General features: G+C 46.1%; 1 protein-coding gene across 3 annotated transcripts in view; it reads left to right on the forward strand.

Moving 5' to 3' along the window:
• Tecpr2 (tectonin beta-propeller repeat containing 2) overlaps positions 1–23,670 on the forward strand; it is a 94,479-nt gene that overhangs the window by 39,728 nt on the left and 31,081 nt on the right. For all 3 annotated transcript variants that reach the window (XM_006992141.4, XM_076551410.1, XM_076551409.1), the window contains exons 6-14: positions 2,719–3,028; positions 5,761–5,893; positions 8,508–8,834; positions 10,358–11,361; positions 13,874–14,057; positions 15,789–15,962; positions 17,646–17,826; positions 19,343–19,484; positions 22,548–22,788. In XM_006992141.4, the coding sequence (XP_006992203.1) occupies positions 2,719–3,028; positions 5,761–5,893; positions 8,508–8,834; positions 10,358–11,361; positions 13,874–14,057; positions 15,789–15,962; positions 17,646–17,826; positions 19,343–19,484; positions 22,548–22,788 (2,696 nt within the window). The remainder of the gene's footprint in view (positions 1–2,718; positions 3,029–5,760; positions 5,894–8,507; positions 8,835–10,357; positions 11,362–13,873; positions 14,058–15,788; positions 15,963–17,645; positions 17,827–19,342; positions 19,485–22,547; positions 22,789–23,670) is intronic.

Raw genomic sequence — 23,670 nt, forward strand, 5'->3', positions numbered from 1 at the left:
TATTTAGTTATTTTTAATTAGGTGTGTGTTTGTCAGTGTGAGTATAGCTATCTGAGGAGGCCAAAAGAGGGCGCTGTCCCCTGGTTATAGGTTGTGAGCTACCTTGATGTGAGTGCTAGGAATCGAACTCAAGTCCACTGGAAGAGCAACAGGTGCTCTTAACCACTGAAACATCTCTCTAGCCCTAGAATAAATTATTTCTAAAAAACAAATACTTCATGTGTAGCTGGGTAGTAGAGTGCTTGTCTACCATGTTCAAGGCTCATGGCTCAATTCCCAGTATCATAAAAACTAAATAAGGTAAATATTAGATTCATAGATATGCACACTTTCCCCAGATTCATGCATATTCCAGTTTCCCCAGGAAACATTTCGTAGTAATATATATGGATTTTTTTAACAATAAGAAGTCAGGTGTAGTACAACGGAATCTAAGAGGTTGAAACAATAGAATTTTGAGTTTGAGGTCACTCTGGACTATGTAATGACAGCTTACCTCAAAAAAGGAATAATTTTTAACAATTGAATAAATTGTGAAAAAAACTATATAGCAGTCAAAATGAATAAGCACTATAGCTTCCTTTTTAAAATCAAAGATAAATCTTAGAAACAATGTTAAGTATAAAACACAAGTTACAGGCAGAGCCAGGCGGATCTCTGTGAGTTCGAGACCAGCCTGATCTACAGAGTGAGTTCCAGGAAAGGCGCAAAGCTACACAGAGAAACCCTGTCTCGAAAACAAGCAAACAAACAAAAGACACAAGTTACTTAAAATGATCAAAAAGTGGGGTGTGTACACTATGTATATATGTATGTGTAGAGCTGGAGAGGTACCTCAACAGTTAAGAACACATAACTGCTGTTACTGAGGATAAGAGTTCCTTTCCTATCATCCATATTGGATGGCTCACAACTCCTCTAACTCTAGTTCCAAGGGATCCTGTGCCATCTTCTGGCCTCCACTGGCACTTGCTCTCATGTGCATGTAAACACACACAAAAGCACATAATTAAAAAAAATTATACCCCAAATTAAAAGTATTGAAAAGACAAGCTGCCAAATTATACAAATGGCATCATTTATTAAAATGAAAGTGCCAAATTAGTGTTGGGGTAAATAGATATGTAACTGAAGTATCAATAAAAATGAGATGATACACACAAAATTTAGACCATTGGTCTGAATTTTGGCCGGGCAAATCATTAGGAGCCCAAAGTGCATGCATGATGCAGCTGCTGACTTGGTCTGAAGGTAGAGAACAGGTCCCAGGTGCACATTGCATTAGGCTTCATGACATTTATTGTGAACACTCTTATAAAAAATCTTTTTGTTAGATTTGTTCATTTTATTTATTTATTTATTATTATTTGTTTTTTTTTTTTGTTTTTTTTTTTTTTCTGTTTTTCGAGACAGGGTTTCTCTGTGTAGTTTTGGTTCCTGTCCTGGATCTTGCTCTGTAGGCCAGGCTAGCCTCGAACTCACAGAGATTCACCTGGCTCTGCCTCCCGAGTGCTGGGACTAAAGATGTGCACCACCACTGCATGGCTAAAATTTTTTTTTTTGAGACAGGGTTTTTCTGTATAATCCTGGCTGTCCTGGAACTTGTTTTGTAGACTAGGTTGTCCTTGAATGCAAAGATCTGCTTTGCCTCTGCCTCCTGAGTGCTGGGATTAAATGAGTGCACCACTATCACCCAGCACCTTTATCTCTTTAAAAAAAATTATATATATATCTGAGTGTGGTGGCATACGCCTTTAATCCCAGAATTTGGGAGGCAAAAGGCAGGTGGATTTCTGTGAGTTCGAGGCCAGCCTGGTCTACAGATCGAGTTCCAGGACAGCTAGGGCTGTTTATACAGAGAAACGCTGTCTCAGAAAAACCAAAACTAAAAAATATTTATTTATTTTATGAGTCTTGTACCTGCATATATATATGTATATGCAGCATATGAGTGCCTGGTACCCAAGGAGGTCAGAAATGGGCATCAGATCCCCTGGAACTTGAGTTACAGCTGATGGTGAGCCACCATGTGGGTCCTGAGAACCAAATTTGGGCCATCTCCAAGAGCAACAGTGCACATTACTACAGGGCCATCTCTTCAGCTCCCACATATGCTCTTTTGTGTGTGTTGGGTACTTCATAGTTTTATCAGAAAATAACACCAAGCTTGAGAATGGGAAGAGAAACTGGTACACTTGATGGGTTTGGAGAAGTTTTGAAAGAGATATAGATGAGCTACTCTAGATGTAAAGCTTTTCGTTCAAGAAACGAGGGAGTGAGCACAGGACCAGACTTGAGAAGGAACAGCGCTGCAGGGCGGAGTTAGCAGGGACAACCCTGCATTTGTCACTCCTTGTCCTGTAATGGAAGCTCGAACAATTGCCTTGTGGAGTAGTTGCACCAGGGATTAAAGGGAGAATGGACGTAAGCATGGGCGAGCAAGCTGTGGTGGGTACCGTTGATGATCCTCAGAATCTGGGATGCATGCTCCAGGTGCTGTGTACTTGTGAAGGCGTGGTGGGGCCTGGATGGCACAAGGATGCCAGTGTGACTTAGTGAGCAGCACTCAGTAGACAGGACAAGGACTTGTGTTAGTAGATTCTTAGAGTTGATATTAGGGGTTGACAATTATATCACTTCAAGTCAGTCCATGCTGTTTTTTTTGTTTTTTGTTTTTTGTTTTTTTCCTTTCTTTCATTTTTTTTCTTCCGATTTTAGTACTGGGAAATTTGGTGCTTGTTTTATACCAGGACTGTGTAAGCAAAGTGACCTAACCCTGTACGCAGCCCGGCCTGGACTACGGCTGTGGAAGGCCGATGTCCACGGGACGGTTCAAGCCACGTTTATCCTCAAGGATGTCTTTGCTGGAGGAGTCACGCCTTTTGAGCTCTACCCTCGTCTGGAGCCTGATGGGGGAAGCTGCAGCTCTCCTGAGAAACACCTGGGGCTCGTTTCGTGCTTCTTTCGGGAAGGCTGGGTGCTGAGCTGGAATGAGTACAGTATCTATCTTCTGGACACCGTCAACCAGGTGTGTGGGAACTGCACCTGTCTTTGGGGGTCACGGGTCACGGGGCAAGAGGAGGGTCAGGGCCTCAGGTGTTCAGCCCCTGGGCTCCTGGAGAGATGAAGGAGCAGCATTAATTCTAGTGCTTGCTTTTTTTTTTCTTTTCCTTTGAGACAATCAAGGAAATCAAATGGAGTTCAGTAATTTTGTAGATTCGAAAAATAATTTGCTTTTTGACATTCATAGCCCTACTCTGCCAAGAAATTAGATGTTTTGGGGGGTCTTTAAAGCCCCAAGTTAAACTTGTTCATTATAACCTTTCTGGGTCATTTTTAAAAATTATATTTGTGTATGTTGTGTGTATGTGCATGCACATGTGCCTACTTGTGATCACACCTGCACGTCCTGGCACCCATGTGGAGGTCACACTACAACTTGTGGAGTTGTTTCTGTCCTTCCACATTGGGTCCCAGGGCTTGAACTCAGGTCTTCTGGTTTGATGGTAAGTACCCTTACCTTTGCTGCCAAGCCTCTCACTGACCCACCCTTCCCTTCCTTTCTTTTCTTTTCCGTGCATGCATGTATGTATGTGTTCATGCATGCATGCAAACATTTTTCTTGTGATTGAACTCAGGGTGTTTGTGCATGTTAAGCACATGCTCTGCCTCACTTCTAGGTCCTGTATTTTGTTTTAGTTTGGCATTTGCAGAACTTGGGTTTGAACCCAGGGCCTCATGAATGTTAGTCAGATGCTCTACTATTGAGCTATATCATCAGCCCTGTATTGTTTTTGTTTTTTACTTTTTATTTTGACAGAGGGACTCATTAAGCTGCCCAGGCTGGTCTTGAACCCTTTCTGTAGCTCATATAGGCCTTAAACTTTTGATTGCCTTGACTCAGCCTGTCAAGTGCCTGGGATTACACCTGTACCACCAGGCCTTCCTAGATTATGTGTTTTCTGGCTACTAAATTACTGTGGTCTCATCCAGTGATGGATCAAATGTTAGAGAAACAGTAACTCTGAGGACTGACGCCCAGGCCTCACAGATGGTGCCAGCCCAGGAGCAGGGCCCTTCCCTCCCACGCGCTCTTCCCTTGTTGCTGTGTTGGTTTGTTGGTTTTTTTTCTTCTTCTTTTACTGTGCTTCTTATCCAAAGACAGCCATATTATTTTGCCTTTTTCCCCTTTCTTTTTAGAAACTTACTGGCATATCTTGGCAACTTCCCAGGATCATTAACTCCCAGTAGAAAACGAGTTCTGCCTGGATCAAGGTGATAACAGGTCACTCCCAGAATCTGATTTAGGACTTTAAACAAAGCTGTTTGGTTTCAGTTACTTCTTGTCCTAAGATCAGAGCTCTGGCCTGCCCCACTCCCTACTCTAGGCCTCCAGAATCCAGGCCAGGCTCTCTCCCTCCACATTAGCTCTGTGGGCCTGTGGCTCAGCATCTCTAGAGAGAGCATCCACAGTGAATCAAACTCAGCTGCCCCACTGACACCTCCCTAGTTACCAGCCATGCTTGGTGACACTTTTGGTGCAGAGGTAACTTGGCCCTACAAGTCTATGATCTGCCTGAACTTGGTTCTCTTATCTGTACAGTGGGGCACCAGGGTTCTAGATTAAGGGCTCACCTTCTAACCTTTCATTAGTTTATTTAGTTTCTCCCATTATGGATGACTTAACTTTTCTCCTGGGTTCCTGTTGAACTTAATTATTGGCTTTAAGACATGTTGCAATTATGCACCAGTCCTTTTCATCTGAGCGCTTCCCCTGTGCCTCTCAACACAGGTATAATTAACTTCATTTCATAGGCAGGGAAATGGAGACAGTGTGTCTGTGAACAGACACTGCTCCACCATCAGAGTCTGCACCTCTCGGAAGCACCATGATTGGCAGCTTTGGGAACCTACTGTCGTGTTTCCAGCTTTCTGTCAAGGCTGCCTAAAAATTAGCAGGGAACCTAGGCTCAGTGTCTCCTGCAGTGAACTAATCTCCCATACATACTATCAGCTGAAAAGAAAGAACTGGTTTAGATTTGTGTGGACTCAGGATAATCCCATGGGGTGCAATCTGCTTTTAGCCAGGGACCTTTTTCCTCCCTTCTTTCATTCACTCAAAAGTCTTGGGCTGCAAGGCTCCTAGTCTCCCCTAGGAAAGCACAGAATAGGGGCGTTGGTTGGCCAGTCCAGGAGAGACGCATGACATGGAGGTTTGTAGCACATGCTGTCAACCACTGGGGAGACTTAGTCATTGTTGAAGAGGACAGTGCTCAAGCAGCACTTCCTAAGGCTGAGCCTTCCCAGTGGACAGGAAGGGAAGCCCAGCAGGAGAAGATCCTGTGCTGTGTGCATGGGCCACAAGAGCAGGCTAGGCTTCGGCCCGGCACGCACTGAGTCCTTGAAGCACAAAATAGGCGGGTGACGGCAGGTCAGAATGCTAGGCCTCCTGCCCTGACAAGGAGTATGAGCTTTCATAAGAAGAGTGAGAGCTGGCAGGTCCAGGAAGAGAACGGCTGAGAGGCGGAGAAGCTGTGCACCTCCATGACACACACACCACACACACACACACACACACACCTGAGTGCTAAGTTATGTGTCCCATATGTCAAATACTACCCAACTGTGCCTTGAATTGCTTTCAAGAGTTTTCCAGAACTGCCATAACAAAATCCAACAATTATAATTATTTGGATTATCACACTTGCTTGTTCTGTTTTTGTTTTCATTGCCTGGTTTCATGTTTGTTTGTTTTGACAGGCCACTGTTGCTGGTTTGGAAGGACTGGGTGATATTGTGTCTGTTTCCTGCACAGAAAATGAAATATTTTTCCTAAAGGGAGATAGGAACGTTATAAGGATTTCAAGCAGGCCTGAAGGACTCGGATCCATAGGTTTGTATTCAGTACCAAGTGTGCTGTGTGTGCTGAGTCCTATGCTCTGAAAAGTGTCCTTCCCGCTTGTGGTAAGATAAATGCAGTTTAAGTCGGGCGGTGGTGGCCACACCTTTAATCCCAGCACGGGGAGGCAAAGGCAGGCGGATCTCTGTGAGTTCGAGGCCAGCCTTCGGCTACAGAGTGAGTTCCAGGACAGGCTCCAAAGCTACACAGAGAAACCCTGTCTCGAAAAGCCCCCCACCCCCAAAAAAAAAGATAAACATAGTTTAAACTAGCTGTGCACCTTTAATCTGAGCACTCAGGGAGGCTGAAGCAGGTGAGGCCAGCTTGCTCTACAGAGAGCTCCAGGACAGCCTGGGCTCCACAGAGAAACTCTGTATTGAAAACCAAAGCCAAAAACCAAATAACAACAAAAAAAATTTAAAAAAGAATAAAAGATAGTTTGGGGTTTGCTTAAACATGGAGATATTTGTAGGTTTAAGATTCTGAAAACACTCAGGATGCTTGTCACGGAAGTGACCTGCTCTAAGGTATACATTGGACAGTCTCACAGTGGTGGAGATGCTCTAAATGTGAGGGTGGGTGGTTGAGTGAGTAGGAAGGAGAAATCAGAAACCACTTGCCTGGCCCTAGGTGCCCTGTCGGAGACACTGTGTGTAGTTAATATCTCTGAGACACAGATTTGTGTAATTTTAAAACCATGAAACTCGCAATCTGGTATATACCTATTGCCCTAGACACAGACTGTCCTTTGGGGTTGATATTTTTCCCTGTGCTTTGGTTTTTAATTTTATAGTTCATGCAGACCCTAATGTTTTTTGTTTGTTTTGATTTGTTTTTAGTTTTTTAGGCAGGATCTTATAATATAGCCCAGGTTGGCCCTAAAGTTTCATTTCTTCTGCCTTAGGCTCCAGAGTGCTAGGATTACAGGTATTTGCCAGGAGACCTTGTTTTGTTTTGCAGTGCTGGGATTCAGCCCCCAGGCCTCGCACATACAAAACGCCTAACTCTGTAACTACTCTTACTGAGCAAAGAATCCTAACAGTGTTTTCATTCAACTTAGTGCAACTGGGACTCCATGCTAAACCTGCTTTTGGTGGTGACAGCATCATGCCAGCCGCTCTTTATTGTTGTCACTTATCTTTTCAAGCAGTAGAGGACAACTTGGAATTGATGTTATAAAACCAGAATTCTCCCCCTCCTCCAGCTGAGGACCGAACCCAGGGCCTTGCACTTGCTGTGTGAGCGCTCTACCATGAGCTAAATCCCCAGCCCCAAACCAGAATTCTTATAAGAAGTGCATAAGATTTATGACCTGAAGACCCCTAAAACAGGATAAGCAAGTTACAGTGTGGCTAACAGAAAAGAACAATGCCTCAGCCACTGCTCTCCGGGAGCAGTTTATCTGCAGGGATAACTGTTTCAAATGTGCACTGTCTGGCAGGGAGTTCACCAGCTGTCTGTGGTTAGAGTGCAGCTAATAATTTGAAGTTTAAATTTTGTTTAATTTTAATCACTTGAATTTCAGTAGCTACATGTTGATAGTGGTTCCACATAACACAGTACAGCTCTAAACCTGGCACTCCCATTAATTTGTGTGATCTTTGGCAAGTCACTTCCAAGCAGAGGTCAGCCCCTCTCCTGCCCTAGCGAACAGCCTTTAGGGGAATGTTTGTGCCCCGAGGATAAGAGCTCATGAGTCTTGTTGACTGCCGTTACATGGCACCTTGTGCAGAACATGGCACGCAGTAGATACTTGGTAAGGAGAGGTGACTGCACTGGTGGAAGAGCACTCAGTTTCGTGTGGAGGGCGTCAGCATCGGAGGCCCCAGCCCTGGACACTGACCTCAGTAATGGGCTATGCTGAAGGAGGGCAGGGTCCACTGCAGTGGGATGCTTACTGGCTCTTTATCACTGGACCCATGGCCTTCACCCTGCTCTCTGCTTGCATTGACACTGCCCACCTCTGTCCTCCTTTGCTATGAACCCATTCTATGGGAAATTCACTTTTCTTCCTTGAATTTGATTATAAGACACATGCATTTTTTTTTTTGAGGGGGTGGTGTTTGAGACAAGATTTCTCTGTGTAATTTTGGTGCCTGTCCTGGATCTCGCTCTGTAGACCAGGGTGGCCTTAAACTCATAGAAATCCTCCTGGCTCTGCCTCCTGAGTGCTGAGATTAAAGGCATGTGCCACCACTGCGGCCTGACACAGGCATTTTTTAATGCCTCTTGGGTAATATTAAGGTATAGTGAAGGTATAATATAAAAAAGGAATTTATCTTAACTGTTCTTGATACAGAAAAATTTATAAAGAATTGAAATGAGAAATGCTTTATATTTAGTGATGTTCTGTTACTGGTGGTTTTTACAAAAGACAACTGCAGGGAACTATTTTACTGATTTTAATATATGAGCTTCCTGGAGCACAAAGGCCCCTTGCCGTCTTCTGTGTGGTCCTTTGAGTTTCTCTGGGTCTGGGGAATTTGGAGTTGCTCAGTTTTTATCAGGAGAGAGTCTTGGTTGTCCTGTGCCTGCTGGTGCTCAAGCTAGCAAACTGAGTGATGCACAGAGAAAGAACCAGTAGTAAAACTAAACTCTTCTTTCTCAGTGAGGGATGGTCTGGAGACGAGATGTGCAGAGCAGGTCCGTGGGCAGCATTTGGAGAAGTCACTGGGGGCCACTGTTGGTGAGACAAGACTTGGAGGCTCTTCTGTGGCCAGCTCTGTGGCCAGTGAGCAACGGAGCAGGAGCAGCTCACTCAACTCGACGGACAGTGGTTCTGGGCTGCTGCTGCCCGGACTCCAGGCTGCCCCTGAGCTGGACCAGGGTGGCCAGCCATCCTCACAGAGGTTCAGTATCATCAGTTCCGAAGACTTTGACCAGGAGCTCATTGTGAAACCCATCAAAGTGAAGAGGAGGAGGAAGAGAAAGACAGGTACTGTCCGTGGGCAGGTGCACACTGACTCATGTGGCACCTAGGACCAACCCTGTAGGGATGTGCACATCTACCAGGAAGGCATGATGGTCTCACAAAAGGGGTACTTGCTACTCTTAGCTGAACAAAGAACTTCACACACTGAAAGCACTCCTCCCCACAAAAGTTACAGTACACACGTGCACACATAAGCATCTCGGTAGGACATGTGTTGGTAGGGCATTTACCCATGTGGTCAGGCCCTGACTAAAGGCTCTGGATTTTGCTCTTTTTAATATTTAAGATAATATTTAATATAAGATATTGACTTGTACACTGTCTTAGGGTTTCTCTTGCTATGAAGAAACACCATGACCATGGCAACTCTTATAAAGAAAACATTTAATTGTGGCACCTTGCTTACAGCTTCAGAGGTTCAGTCCATTATCATCATGGTCTGCAGGCAGATGTAGTACTGGAACTGAGAGTCCTACATCTTACAGACAACAGGAAGTCAACTGAGACACTGGGCAGTATCCTGAGCATAGGAAACCTCAAAGCCCGCCCCCACAGTGACAGACTTCCTCCAACAAAGCCATACCTCCTAATAGTGCCACTCCCTATGAGATTATGGAGGCCAGTTACATTCAAACTGCCACATCCACATATACCCTTCATTAGACCAGAGATCCTGCAAGCGTGGGACAGTCATTGAAACAGGGATTTATGCTGGTGTATTTGTTAGACATCATACATTTTGTGTTAACATGTTACCAAATATGGGATTTAACATAGAACTTTTTTTTTAAAGGTGAATCTCTATATGTAGTCCTGGCTGTCCCAGAATTTACTGTGTAGACCAGGCTAGCCTTGAGCTCACAGAGATCTTGCTGCCTCTGGCTCCCACGTGCTGGGATCAAAGATGTGCACTACCATAGCCAGCCACATAGAACTTTTTGAGCTATTCACTCCTTGGTGCCTATTGACCCTTCTAGCTAAAGGTTGCTATATTATTAAAGGAAAATATTATTGAACTCTTAGGCATCTTGACAGTTTAAAAAGATTGGCCTATGATCCATGGTGATTAATTCCTATTCCACTTTCTTAGCTTTCTTTAATGAGGCTTCTGGGCATTTCTACCTTTTTTTTTTTTTTTTTTTTTTTTGAGACAGGTTTTCTCTTTGTAGTCTTCTCTGTCCTGGAACTCACCCTATAGACCAAGCTGTCCTCAAACTCAGAGATCTGCCTCTGCCTCCCGAGTACTGGGATTACTGCCCGACTCCCTCTTCTTTTTATGGGGGTGTGAGGACAGAATCTTGGTAAATAGCTGAGGCTAGCCTGGAACTTACTACGTAGCTCAGACTGGCCTCAAACTCTTGAGCTTCTAGTCTCTACCTCACATGTTCTGGGGCTATAGAAATTAATTTATACCCTACTAAATATCCTTCATTTAAAATACTTTCTTCTTGAGCCAAATGTTTTTTAGTCTTCTGGTTATTTATGTAGAGTCGTGCCTTATTTTGAATGTTCTCCTTTTAAATTAGAAGGCGGAACCAAGAGCACCTGCCACAGTTCCCTCGAGTCGACTCCCTGCTCGGAGTTCCCTGGTGACAGCCCCCAGTCCTTGAACACAGACCTCCTGTCCATGACGTCAAGTGCTCTGGGCAGTAGTGTGGATCAGCTGAGCACAGGGTCTCCAGACCAGGAGAGCAACCCCAGTGCCGAGGTGAATGGGATCCTGCAGGAAGACAATGGCTCTGAAACCTTCAGTGTCCTGGGGGTTCCTGAGTCTGCCCTTGACCCAGTGGATGAAGAAAATGGCACTAGAAAGGAACCTTCCCAGTGTGACCCCACACCAGACATGGACCTGCTCAATGGGGTGTTGGATTTACCCTTGCGGCCAGGGGAGAAGGTGGGAGGTAGTGACATCATCTCAGGACTTGAAGAGGAGCCTGCTCCTGCTGATGGTGCAGCAGGGCATGCACAGCTGTGCCTGAGAAAACAGGAGAGCTCTGCTGAGGCGCGGGAAGTGAACACCGTGGAGTGCAGTGACCCCCAGAGCACTTTTTCCGAAGCCCCTCTTCTGGACTCACTTATGGTACCTTCCAGCCTCAGCTGGCCCCCAGGTGCTGAGCAGTGGCTGCCTGAGATGGGAGTTTATGAAGTCCACACTGAAAAGACCAGCCCAGAGCCGGATTTCCTGACCCACGTGGAGGTCCCTAGCTACCCGGGCTCCAACCCCTGGCATGTAGTCACCGATAGTGACACAGGTCAGAAAGAAATGCCCACTTCTGAATGTGCCATAGGAAATGTGGAAGGACAGGTAACTCCTCTTACCTCTGCCTTGGTGGCCAGCACCCATGAGCATTGGCTGGACCAACCTTTCCAGGATCAGGCAGTGACATCCAGTGATGAGGAAGACATTTATGCCCATGGGCTCCCATCTTCATCCTCAGAGACGAGTGTGGCAGAGCTTGGAGCTGATCGCTCTCTGCAGGACCTGAGCCAGCCAGGGAATGATGACACCACACTGCTCAAGACAGATCAGGTCTGTGTGCTGATGGAGGAAGTGTGACTGAGATGGTAGCTGCGGCAGCTGCTGCTTTTCCTTTAAGGGGCATCCTTGGCTCCTTTATTTCCCTTCTTATGGAAATCATACTCCTGAAATATCTGTAGCTTTGAAGTCTGGCTTTAGGGCAATTTCCTATGCAGGGACCCTTAATAATTGGAACTGTAGTACTTCTCACCCTGCTCAGTTGACCTCTTACCAACAAAGTGGTATCTTGCAATGCCAGACCAGTTTGTGCACTTCAGGTAGCCTGGGGCCATTGGAACACCACTGGGAGAGGACTGTTTGCTCTGAGCACATATGAGGTGGGTGGTTCCTGCCCCTTTCCACAGTCCACTGACTCCTAGGAACATCAGTATGAATTGGGGTCTTTCCGGAAATGCGGTTTCCTCAGCGTCCACACAGTATCCCCAGGACACACTTTGGAGAATGAAACCTCTAATCTGCTATGGGGCTTCTCAGTCAGTGTAATTTATTGTTCTCTTAGAACCTTTATATTAAAAATGGTTTTTTAAAAACAGGGTCTCTATTATAGCCCTGGCTGTCTTGGAACTCACTATATAGACCAAGCTGGCCTTGAACGCAGAGATCCACCTGCCTCTGCCTCCTGAGCGCTTGGGTTAGTCTTGTGCCACCATGTCCAGTCCTAAAAATGATTTTTAAGTACTTTTTTTTAAACAAGTAAGTCTTAGCAAATATATTTGGCTTCAGAACTAACCCTGCATCACCATATTCCCTAGTAATTGATATGAGACCACCACTGCATCTTCAGAGCTAAGAGCATGTGATGTTTATCAGTTCTCACCATGGACAGGTATGTGCTGAGCACGTCACACGTTTAAGTCACTTCTTAGGAAGAAAACAAACTAGGACACAGGTGCAGTTGTCCCCATTTCGTGGAGGAGGAAATCGAAGCTAACGAAAGTGAAGTGGTGTGTGCACCAGGTCACATTGTAAGTGAAGTGCAGAGTGGCCCAGGGTTCTCTCCCGTTTTGTGTTGTGTCTCAGAAGTGAATTTGCCAGAAGTTGACTGCTTGTTCATCAGCCTACATTCAGGTTTTCAGTGCACTGCTTCCTAAGCGCTCTTAACGGGCAGTGCATGTGTTCATGCTGGGGAGCTCCGTGCAAGTGACAGCCAGAATATCAGTTGAATGGGACTTGGGTAGGGTGTGAGAAGCCACAGCAGGGTGACCGCCTGACATAGAGTATTAGCGGGCAGATCGTAACTGTTGGTGTATGTTAGGGCTAGTTGGAAGCTTAGGAAAGCCCTTACCTGTGGAGAAGGATCCTGGATCTCTGAAGTCACCTACCAAGCTTTGCCATGCCTGGTCTTGCTCCAGATAGCAGAAAAGGTTAGAAGTGGTGGTGGTTGTTTTGTTTTGGAGGACAAGGGCTAGGAGAAAAAAGTTTGCTGTGGTGAGCAGAGCCAGGTGGAGAAGAGGTGGACACCATTCTCTTTCATACACTAGCTTCCATATCAGGTATCTGTGCAACTGTGCATAGTAAAGTATATGCCCTTTATTTAGCTTTGACTTTGAAACAAATCTTAGCAACATGGGACCAACATGACAGGTCAGTGGGTAAAGACTAATGCCTGATGACCCGAGCTCCATGTCTAGGACCCAAGTGATGGAAGGAGAGAACCAACTCTCACACGTTATCTTCTGACTGCCACACATGTGCTATAGCACACTCATGTGTGCACACATATAATTACATTAAATAAATGTAATACAAATGAGAAAATACAGCAATGAAGCCTTAGGGTACAAAAGTCAGACAGTGTCTTATCCAACACTTCCCCTAGCTGTTCCCATACAACACGCCAGGTGTCACCAAAGGTTAGAACAGTGTTTGGAAAACTAATGCAGACAGTGGTAGTGCCGTTCCCATAGTGCACCTGTCATAAGTAAGTATACAGAAAGTTGATTTTCATACACGTGGTGATGAACACACCTCCTTGTGTAAAGTAAGGTATGCATAGAATAAAGCCAGATCTCTTGTGATGTGATGTCATGCTCTACCAGCATGCACAGCCTGTATCCTATGTGGAACATGCACACCAGGATGGCTATAAGCACAGCCCAATGTAAAATCATAAACTTACTTAAAATGTTAGGTTTTCTTTTGCATTTTTTTTTTAAGGGGGACAGGGTAACTCAATTGTATGGTTCCTGAGTGTGGACTTACTAGATGACAGTGTCTTCTTGTTCTGCCAGGTGGTTGGATACACCTTCAAGCATTACTTAGGAAGAGTGCTATGCTATGAGAAAGTGTTGTCCAGGGATGTTGTGGGGTCTTCCATGAGGACCACAGCTCCTGCTCCAGAATGTTTCTGAGACTAGATTCAAGGAGAGCAAGGATAGATTCAGGGATAGGCAAGGCTTCTCAAAAATCCCTTCACTTTAATCGTCTGTCCATTTCTCGTGCTGTAACAGTATGGTGACGCTGTGTCTCTTGCCGCAGACTCACTGGCCTCTGTCCTTATTAGTTTGCAGAGAGCTGGATGGGCTACTCGGGTCCTGGCTACGGCATCCTCAGCTTGGCGGTCTCGGAAAAGTTTATCTGGTGCCTGGACTACAAAGGCGGCCTGTTCTGCAGTGCCCTGCCCGGTGCAGGGCTGCGCTGGCAGAGGTTTGAAGATGCTGTCCAGCAGGTGGCAGTCTCTCCCTCAGGTTCGCCTCCCAGCTCCCATTTCCCAACCCCCAACCCCAGCGCTGCTCCCAGCTCACGGGGCAGCTCTCCTCTGCAACAGCAGCATGCTGTCATCGGATTGACCTTCCTGCCAGCTTAGGCGGGTTCTGTAAAGATCTTGAATGCTTCCTTTGGCACCAATTAGGGTAATGAGTGTTCAGCATACTTGCTTGAATTTTTGGTTTTTCATTTTATTAATTAAAGTGATAACATGTGAACACATTTTTGTAAGCTATACAAATAATTTGAATTTTGACAGGTTTTTTTTAGTCATGTTGGCACACTAAATTCTCATAAAAATAACATGTATTTCTGTTTGTCAGTGTTGCGATAAAGCAGTCGAACTAGTGAAGACAGGCCTGTGGATGTATGGTGGATGTGTTCCAGTCATCTCATTTCTTCTTCTGATATTTTTTCCCTGGCTGTAATAGGAAAGGCCCTCAGATTTTCATGGCATTCTTTATCTTTTTAGTGAAACCAAGGAGACTTTTTAGAATATAGTTCTGCTAGGCTGAGATAATTCTCTTATCTACCTAGGCTTATTTACATTTTTGTTAGTGGGCTTTTTGTTTGTTTGTTTTGTTTTGTTTTAGATGTGACCTTGCTATATAGCACAGACTGGCCTTGAATTCACTGTGGAGTCCTAGCTGGCCTCGAACTTTGGGTCCTCCTGCCTCAGCCTCCCGAGAGCTGGGGTTAGAGGCGTGACCCCCACTATGTTTCTTCCTAGTGCTGGGTACATGTTTCTCTGTTCTGAAGCAGTGGGCATCATGGCAGAGAAGCAAAAGAAAGGAAGTTCTCGTTAAAATGTTAGTTTATTCAGGGTTGTTTGCTCACTTTCTTTCACTGCTTGCTTGAAAATTATTTCCCCTGGAGGCTGGCTGAGATAATAGCCCGCTCCATTAGCTGGGATTGTGTAATTGTATGTCTTTTTTCCCCCTGTATCTGTCACATACTTTTGGATTCATCCTCTTAGCCATTTAGAAACGTTGGTTCTCTGCTGATTGTATTTATTACTTTTTATTTTCCCAACCATTCCTCAGTTGCTCTGATTGGAGCAGTCTGTCTCTGTAAGATCATTATTTACAGCTAAAATGGCTAGCCTGTGCCACGTGGTGTTACGGGGGGAGGGAGGGAGGGGGCGCTACATGCATGGGCCCTCTGTAGATCTTGTTTAGCTCAGTTCATGCGCATTCATTCCCCCGTGGTTCTTCACCTCACCCAATGCCACAGCCTCCATAGATAGTGCCATTGGCCTGCCTTCCACCTTCCCTTGGTTCTTTTATCTGTTCTTCAGAATTCTTTTAATTCTGCCACCCAACTCAGGAGGCCCTTGCCTTTGAGTCCCCAAGGTTGGTATTTGGGCACTAATTGTGCTCCACTTAGCTAATCAAACCTACAGAACTGTCACTTCTCCCCACCATGAGTGGCCGCCTCTGTGGTGAATCTCTTCTCACATCTAATTTTTAGGTCAATCCCAGAAGGTAGGAATGAGCCCATTTTCAGTTGAGGAAAGTGAGGCTTGAACACATTCACATTGATGTCCAACAACAGACAGCTGGTGGGTTCAAACTCCAGCATGGTGAGCTCGTCCCTGAGTTGAAAACAACAAGATGCATTTTAGAAAGCCGTCCCTCGCAATGCCCAGATGGAGTTTTTGGGTAGATGACTCTCGTGTTTGTTGAGCAGTGAGTAGAATTTTTTTCTCCTAGGGGCTCTTCTCTGGAAGATTGAGCAGAAATCTAACCGTGCTTTTGCTTGTGGCAAAGTTACCATCAAGGGGAAGCGGCACTGGTATGAGGCTCTGCCCCAGGCTGTGTTTGTGGCCCTGAGTGATGACACAGCCTGGATCATCAGGACCAACGGAGATCTGTACCTTCAGACAGGTAGTCGAAGGCCATGTACATTGTCCTTGTCATTTGCTGAATCTGCTGCTAGTCACATTCTGAGAGCAGTCACAGGATGCAGAGACCGAAAACCAAGTTAAGTGAAAACATTTCTAGAAGCCCAGTGTTCGCCATGGAAGAGCAGCTCCCCCAGCCGAGCATGGGTTGGGTCTGGACAAGAGTGCATAGATGATAAGTGCAATGCAGAGTGCCATGCAGGAGCCGACCTGCGCGTCTGCAGCTACTGACGCCTTTTGCCTAGCCTGCAGTATCCACTCCTAAGAGGGAAGAGTAATTGGCAGGACTCGACATCAGCTCCCTTTTCCCAGCTAGGTCAGAGCCCAGCACCTGTCCGTGTAGTTACATGTGGGTTCCGGGGAAAGACAACGAGAAGTAATTGGCTGTAAATAGCAGATTGACTTGTCCTAGGAAACTGCCTTTAGGGAAACCTTTAGCTGCTAGAACGGGCACAGTGGGACTTGTTTATTAAAAATAAACTATAATGAATCAGTGTTTGTGTGCTGTCAGCACAGGGGAAATGGCCTGGCGGGCAGGGCTTGTGTTTGGGCTGTCAGGAGGCCATATTGGATTTGCATGAAGATTGATCTAGTCATTTAATAATACTGATTCTGAGAGCATGGTTTCATCTTTGGAATGAACCGTCAGCCAGGAATGCTTCTCCACATTGAGAGCTCGTTTCTCATCAGGCTGTCGAGGTGTGGAGGAGCCTCACACTGGTGGGCAGCCCTGCCGCCTTCATGGGCGTGCGGGCCTTCAGTTTAGTTAGTTCTTGTGTCCGTGAGTGGAAATAGGCTGCTCTGATAAGCACGTGCACATGCACATGCACATCCAGCTTCCAGGGCATTTGATTTTGGCCCTGGCAGGAAAAGGGATACTTTAAACCTACAGGTAAGGAGCAGGTGACCTCCTAACCGTGATGCCAGAGCAGTTTTTGGGTTACCCTGACCCTCCCCAGACCTGCTGGCTTAGTGGGCTTGGCAAGGGTTTGCAGAAAGAAGTCTTGCAGGCGAGTCTGGGCAGTTGTCTGTGTTGTGGCTGTCTTTGTGACTGGGCTGCCAGGGCCTCGTTGAGGCCGAGGCGATGGAATGTGGGGTTTAGATGTTAGCTCTCCTGCCTGCTCCCTCAGTAGTTGTCTTTGGCCTCATTTAGGTGCACGACACACGTTCCTGACAGGCCTCAAAGAGGTGAAGGAGCCACCTAGAGCCCTGACTGTCACAAGCATGGCAGGGTGACAGGTCTCAGGTTTCACCTGGGAAGTGGGGGTTTGCACTTTAGCGGGGGTAGCCCCCCACTGTCAGCAGAGGACAGGGGAACAGAGCTGCTTGAGCTGCTGGGTGTGCAGCTGTGGACCCCTTGTCTTCCGAGGCCCTGAGGAACACAGCCTCGTTGGCAGAAGGGAAGTCCTCTGTGTCCTCTGTGCTCTTATCTAGGTTGGCCGCTGTCCTGCCCTGGACTGCCCTGTCTTGAGAACTTCTTAAGCTGGTTTGGAACACCAGGAAATTCTGAACTGTATTTTTTGTTGTTATTGATAAAAATCTCAAGAAGAAAAGCTATCTAATATGGAAGCCCATAGATAGCAAAAGGAGCAAAGAAAGAAAATCACAGATCAGGATAGGGTATGACATGCTGCTGATGAGTCTGAATCTTCCCCTCTCGCTACAGGTCTCAGTGTGGATCGGCCCTGTGCCCGAGCTATGAAGGTCGACTGTCCTTACCCACTGTCCCAGATCACTGCCCGGAACAGTGTGGTTTGGGCCCTGACAGAGCAGAGGGCCCTCCTGTACCGGGAGGGCGTGAGCAGCTTCTGTCCTGAAGGGGAACAGTGGAAGTGTGATATTGTCAGGTATGGGCCCCAGCAGTGTCCTGTCTATCTCTGACCAGGCATCTAGGTGAGCCTTTTTTGGCAAAGACAACACCTACAGGTTCTGTGGTGATGTCAGCCTCGACAGACTGGCCTTGGGAATACTCCATGCTCTCCTGCGGGCAGGTTGCAGGACAGTGGGTCACGTTACAACATGTGTTGGGGTTTGGGTATAGAACTCAGTTGGTACAGTATTTGCCTAGCATGCACAAGGCTCTGAGTGCTGTCCTCAGTACTACATAAACTGGACTGAGTGGCACGTACCTGTAGTCTCATCACTTAGGAGATAGAGGCAAGAAAACCAGAGTTCAGGGTCATCTTCAGCCCTGTATATACATCTCAAAAAATAATAATAATGAAAAAACAATGAGTGTGTCCCTGAGCATCAGAGTCACCAGTTCTCATGGTCTCCATTCAGAGCTACCTGCTGTCACATGCTTCTATTGAGAATCTGTGATGGTGTAGCTACACATGTTTATTTGTATTTTTATCCTAGTCAGTTGAAATTAGTTCTGGACTATAATTTATTTTACTTTCTACCATTTAAGATTTGGGCTGGAGGCCGGGCGGTGGTGGCACACGCCTTTAATCCTAGCACTGGGAAGCTGAGCCAAGCGGATCTCTGAGTTCAAGGCCAGCCTGGTCTACAGAGCGAGATCCAGGACAGGCACCAAAACTACACAGAGAAAACCTGTCTGGGGGAGAGGGGCGGGCGGAAGATTTGAAATGGGTGGTGGTGGTCTACACCTTTAATCCTAGCACTTGGGAGGCAGAGGCTGGCAGATCTCTGGGTTCCGGGCCAGCTTGGTCTGCAGAGTGAGTTCCAGGACAGCCAGAGCTACGCAGAGAAACCCTGCCTGGAAAAACAAAAAAACAAACCAAACTAAACAAAAATTGGTCTTTATGTATGCCAGATCAGGATGGTGTTGGTTGGGTTCAGCTAGCCAGTAAATCTATATAGAACCCCTGCTGGGAACCATAGGACTCTCTGGGGCCTGGGTGTTCCAAGATAGCCAAGACGTAACCCTTCCAGCTTAGTGGGGAGCCATGCAGCAGCCAGTTTGGTGCCAGTTGGTGTGAGGATACTGAGCAAGGAGAGCACATAGCAGTGAGGAGCTGTTGCCTGCCCACAGTGCGTGGGTGGGCAGCATGCCAGGGCTAGCCTCAGCTGAGTCTCAAAGCTGTCAAGGATGTCCCCAGATGGAAGAAGCGAAGGTTGACTCACCAGAGAAGATAGTGTCTGCCCAGAGTCAGCTGTGCACCACAGCCTGGCGTGCGGGGAAAGAGGGAAGGGGGGGTGGAAGTGCTCTTGGCCCAGGTGCCTGCTCACGTTTGTTTTTCTAGATTTCCCCACCAGCTGGGCCTTCAGTATGTCTTTGCAAAGCAGCCACATGTCTGGACAGTAGCATTGCAGTAGTGTAACTTAGACTCTGGGCACCTTCCTTGTTACTCAGTAGTCCACTCCTGTGAACAGAGCCCATGCTTCTCTCACTCGCAGTGAAAGGCAGACTCTGGAGCCTGTCTGCATAACTCTCGGAGATCAGCACACGCTCTGGGCCCTGGACATTCATGGGAAGCTGTGGTTCAGAACTGGCGTGATTCCCAAGAAGCCCCAAGGAGATGATGACCATTGGTGGCAGGTAGGTGAGGGGGCTTCCTGGCTTGGAGACCCCCCTCCTGCCTTCTCTCTTTCCTTAAGAAACTGTATTGAACTAGTAGCATTGCTTTTAACATTTGGTAGATTAGACTTTCCTGTGGCTGAGTATACTAAAAACACACAGAAAAAACTTTCCTTCATAGAAAATAACTTGTAAAGTGTATTTTGTTTAATACGGGCTGGAATTTGTTTATTTATTTAAATGTTATTTAGGCATTCATCATTATAGACTAAATAAATGCAGTGACATCCATTTAAAGAAAGACCTGGATAATAATGATGTTTAATTCTGAACAAGCGTGCTAAGAAAAGAGACTAAAGAGTAGGTTTGAAAACCCAACCCACAGTTAAAACTCATCTATCTCTACTTGCTTGAGAGACCTTTAAGTAAATGATCCTTCAACAAAGAACTGAGCATTATCCTCATGCTCCCAGAGGGGAGAGTACCGGAGAAGTAAGGGGTGGAATCCAGCCAACTTGCCATGGTTCCAGCCCAACCTTGCGTGGGTTTTGCAAAGAACATCCACTTTCCCCTCTTGGTAGCACTCAGGTCTAAGCTCCTTACCCCCACATTGAGCCTCAGGTTGCTCTGACAGATGTGCGGTTTGATGCCTCACCTCTATGTCTATAATTTGATATTCTAGGTAATATTTGAGAAGATTATATATGATTTAAAAATACCTACCATATACTTAAATCCATATATGAACACGCACATGCATACAGCACATAGACCTATGTACATATCTGTATATGCTAAATTCCAGAGGGGATTTTTACATGTGTATGTGTATACTGTGCATACATGGGTATATGCATATGTGGGGCATGGGTGTATATGTGCATGTGTGTGTGTATGCGTATAGCAGCCAGCGTTGATGTTGAGGCTCCTACTTGACTGCTATCCACTTTATCTACTGAGGTAGGGCCTCTTGCTGAACCTGAAACTCACTGACTTGGCTAGTCTAGCTAGCCAGCTTGAACCAGGGACCTGGTCTCTGCTTTTCAAGCACTGAGGTTACAGGCAGGCCACTCCGCCTGCCAGTGCTTCACACGGGTGCTGGGATCCAGACTCCAGTCCTCACACTCCAGTCCTCACACGAGCTCAGCACTTTATCCACTGAACCTGTATTCGGTTGGCTCTGCATGTTTAGGTGCGGTGGCCAAACCCAGGCCATGCTCTTGGCAGAGCTGCATGGTTTGTGCTGCATCCCCTCTGCCCCTAAAATCCATTTTTACGTAACACAAAGAAAACTCTCTTTTTTCATAACACACAGAACTTTAGCTGACAGAATTGTCAAGAGGCATAGAAGCAGAGTGAAGTAGTCCTGTGCTTTCTTTGGCTCTGATGTTTGGCTGCTAGGCCTTTTCCTTCTCTTTAGTTGAAGACCTGCTTATGTATGTGTCTGTCTGTCTCGGGTATCACAGACTTGGTGTGTGGCTTTGGCATCGTCACTGCCAGGTCTCCAGTGAGCAACACTGGCCCTGCGTTGCATAGCAAATACACTTTGAGTCTGTGAGTGGAGCTCATTCTTCAGCACGTCATGAAGCCAGGCTGGACCGAGCTCAGAATGCCCTACGGTGGGGGCTATGTATGCCAGCTTCGGTGAGGACAGTGCTCACAACTGTCCCCTTTTCACAGACAGAAGGGCAGCATTTATGTGTGATATACTAACTTCTAGTGATTTCTTTATGTTTGTTTTGTTTTTTATAAATTTAAGCTCCCTGTAATACTTAATATTGCATTGTGTGAACTGGGAATGTGTCCTAGGAATTGGGTGTTTGTGCCAAGGTCTGTAATAAATAAATCCAACAGGCAAAAATACTAGAGAGAAGATGTCGAGCTTGCCCAGCCTATCAAAATGCCTGTTAAGCCTGATAACCTAGTTCAGTCCCTAGGACCCACAAGGTAGAAGGAGAGAAGTGACTCTAAAAGCTGGCCTTCTACATGTATGCTCTCTCTTGCATGCCCACACACATACATAAAACACACATAAATAGAAATAAATGGAATGCAGTTATAAAATACTGCATAGGGTTCTACTGAGCCAGGTTCCCACCTGCTTCATAAACAGCTCTGGCACAGGGCCGGAGAGAAGGCTCAGAGTTCGGAGCATTGACTGCTCATGCAGAGGACCCAGGTTCAGTTCCCAGTACCCACATGGCCTCTCACAAACATCTGTAACTCCAGGTCCAGAGGTTCTTGTGCCCTCTTCTGTTCTCTGTGGGTACCACACTAGTGTACACACATACATGCAGGCAAGACACTCAGACACATAAAATATAAGTAGTAATTTAAAAAAATTTAAAAAGAACTCTGTCACAATTGACTGCCAGCAAGGCTGAAGTTTCCTTCAGGGAGATAGTTGTCCCAAAATGTCTCTAGAGATATGTCTCTAGAGATGTCTGTGACAGATGCTTTTCAGGAACGTTGCCGAGGGTCATACATCAGTGCCAGATAGCTTCTTGGGATCATCTTGCTTAAGCTGATTGTCTGATAAAATTGGTAATATTCACAATTACAGCTTAAGTAATTGCATCACGCAACTGATATTTTTAATGCTCATATTATGATGATAAGTATTATACATTATTGTCTATTGGATGCACCTGAATTTTATTTAATTAATTAATTAATTTATTTATTTATTGGTTTTTCAAGACAGGGTTTATCTGTGTAGTTTTGGTGCCTGTCCAGAATCTCGCTCTGTAGACCAGGCTGGCCTCAAACTCACAAGCACCTGAATTTTAAAGTGAAATTATTCTTTATCATTCTGACTAGGATAAAAGTACATAAACAGACCCATGTGTAATGAAAAAGTAAGGTAAGGTGACCACACTTTCTTCCTTCCCTTAAGCCCAGCCTGTGGATTTAATGACAGCTGCATAGTAACTCCAGTCCTTGTGCAGAGAGGTGTGTGCAGGTACTTGGCACTTGATGGCCTTGCTGCTGGGTACTTGGATGTGGGTGTTCAGAGTTGCCTCTGCAAGCAGGTGGTCTTAGAGCCTGCACTGACAGCAAGGCTCAGCTGTGTCCTTCCTGCAGGTGAGCATCACGGACTATGTGGTGTTCGACCAGTGCAGCTTGTTCCAGACCATCATGCATGCCACGCACTCAGTAGCGACAGCAGCCCAAGCCCCTGTGGAAAAGGTAGCAGATAAACTGCGCATGGCATTCTGGTCTCAACAGCTTCAGTGCCAGCCCAGTCTACTAGGGGTTAACAACAGTGGCGTCTGGATCTCCTCAGGCAAGAATGAATTCCATGTTGCCAAAGGAAGTCTCGTAGGTGAGTCCATTACTCTTGTTTTGACTTTATTTATTCATTAGTTTTTTCCGAGGCAGGCTTTCTCTGTGTAACATCCCTGGCTGTCCTGGAACTCACTCTGCAGCCAAGCTGACCTTGAACTCACAGAGATCCTCCTGGGATTAAAGGTGTGTACCACCACGCCCAGCTCTCTGAGTATTTAGTGAAAGATTTTAAGGTAATAGATGGAAAGAACTGCCTGTGATGGAAACACTCCAGGCTTTGTGTTTTCTTTTTCATTCTGTCGTTCCTCAAACTTGGTGTCTGACAGTGTGAAATCCCTTTCCTGGGGGAACCGAGCACACTATAATAAAAAGCAATGGAGGGATAGACAGACGGCTCAGTGGTTAAGAGCACTGGCAGCTCTTGCAGAGGAACCCGGCCTGGCTCTGTTCCCAGCACTGTGGCAGCTCACAGATGTCTGTAACTCTGATTCAAGGGCTCCAGGTGGCCTCTGGTGTGGGGACCAGACACTCAAGTGGTACCCAGACATACGTGCAGGCAAGTAGAGCTCATTTTTTGTGGTTGTTTTTGTTTGAATCAGAGTCTCATATAGCCCAAGCTGCCAGAAATAGCCTTGAACCCCTAATCCTCTGTTTCTACCTTCCAAGGGCCAGGATTGCAGGCATCACACCTGGCTGCAGCTCAATTTTGTGCTTGGAATTGCAAAATCTACACAGGGGTGGGCAGTGAAATGGTTCTGCAGATAAAAGTACACACCATACAAACCTGTAGACCTGTGGTCAATCTCTAGAAATCATGTAAAATGCCAGATACGGCACATGCCCTTAATCCCAGCACTCAGGAGGCAGAGGCAGGCAGAGCTGTGTTCAAGGCCAGCCTGGTCTACAGAGTGAGTTCTAG

This window comes from Peromyscus maniculatus, chromosome 14 (assembly GCF_049852395.1).
Source record: "Peromyscus maniculatus bairdii isolate BWxNUB_F1_BW_parent chromosome 14, HU_Pman_BW_mat_3.1, whole genome shotgun sequence".
In the NCBI taxonomy this organism is placed as follows: domain Eukaryota; kingdom Metazoa; phylum Chordata; class Mammalia; order Rodentia; family Cricetidae; genus Peromyscus; species Peromyscus maniculatus.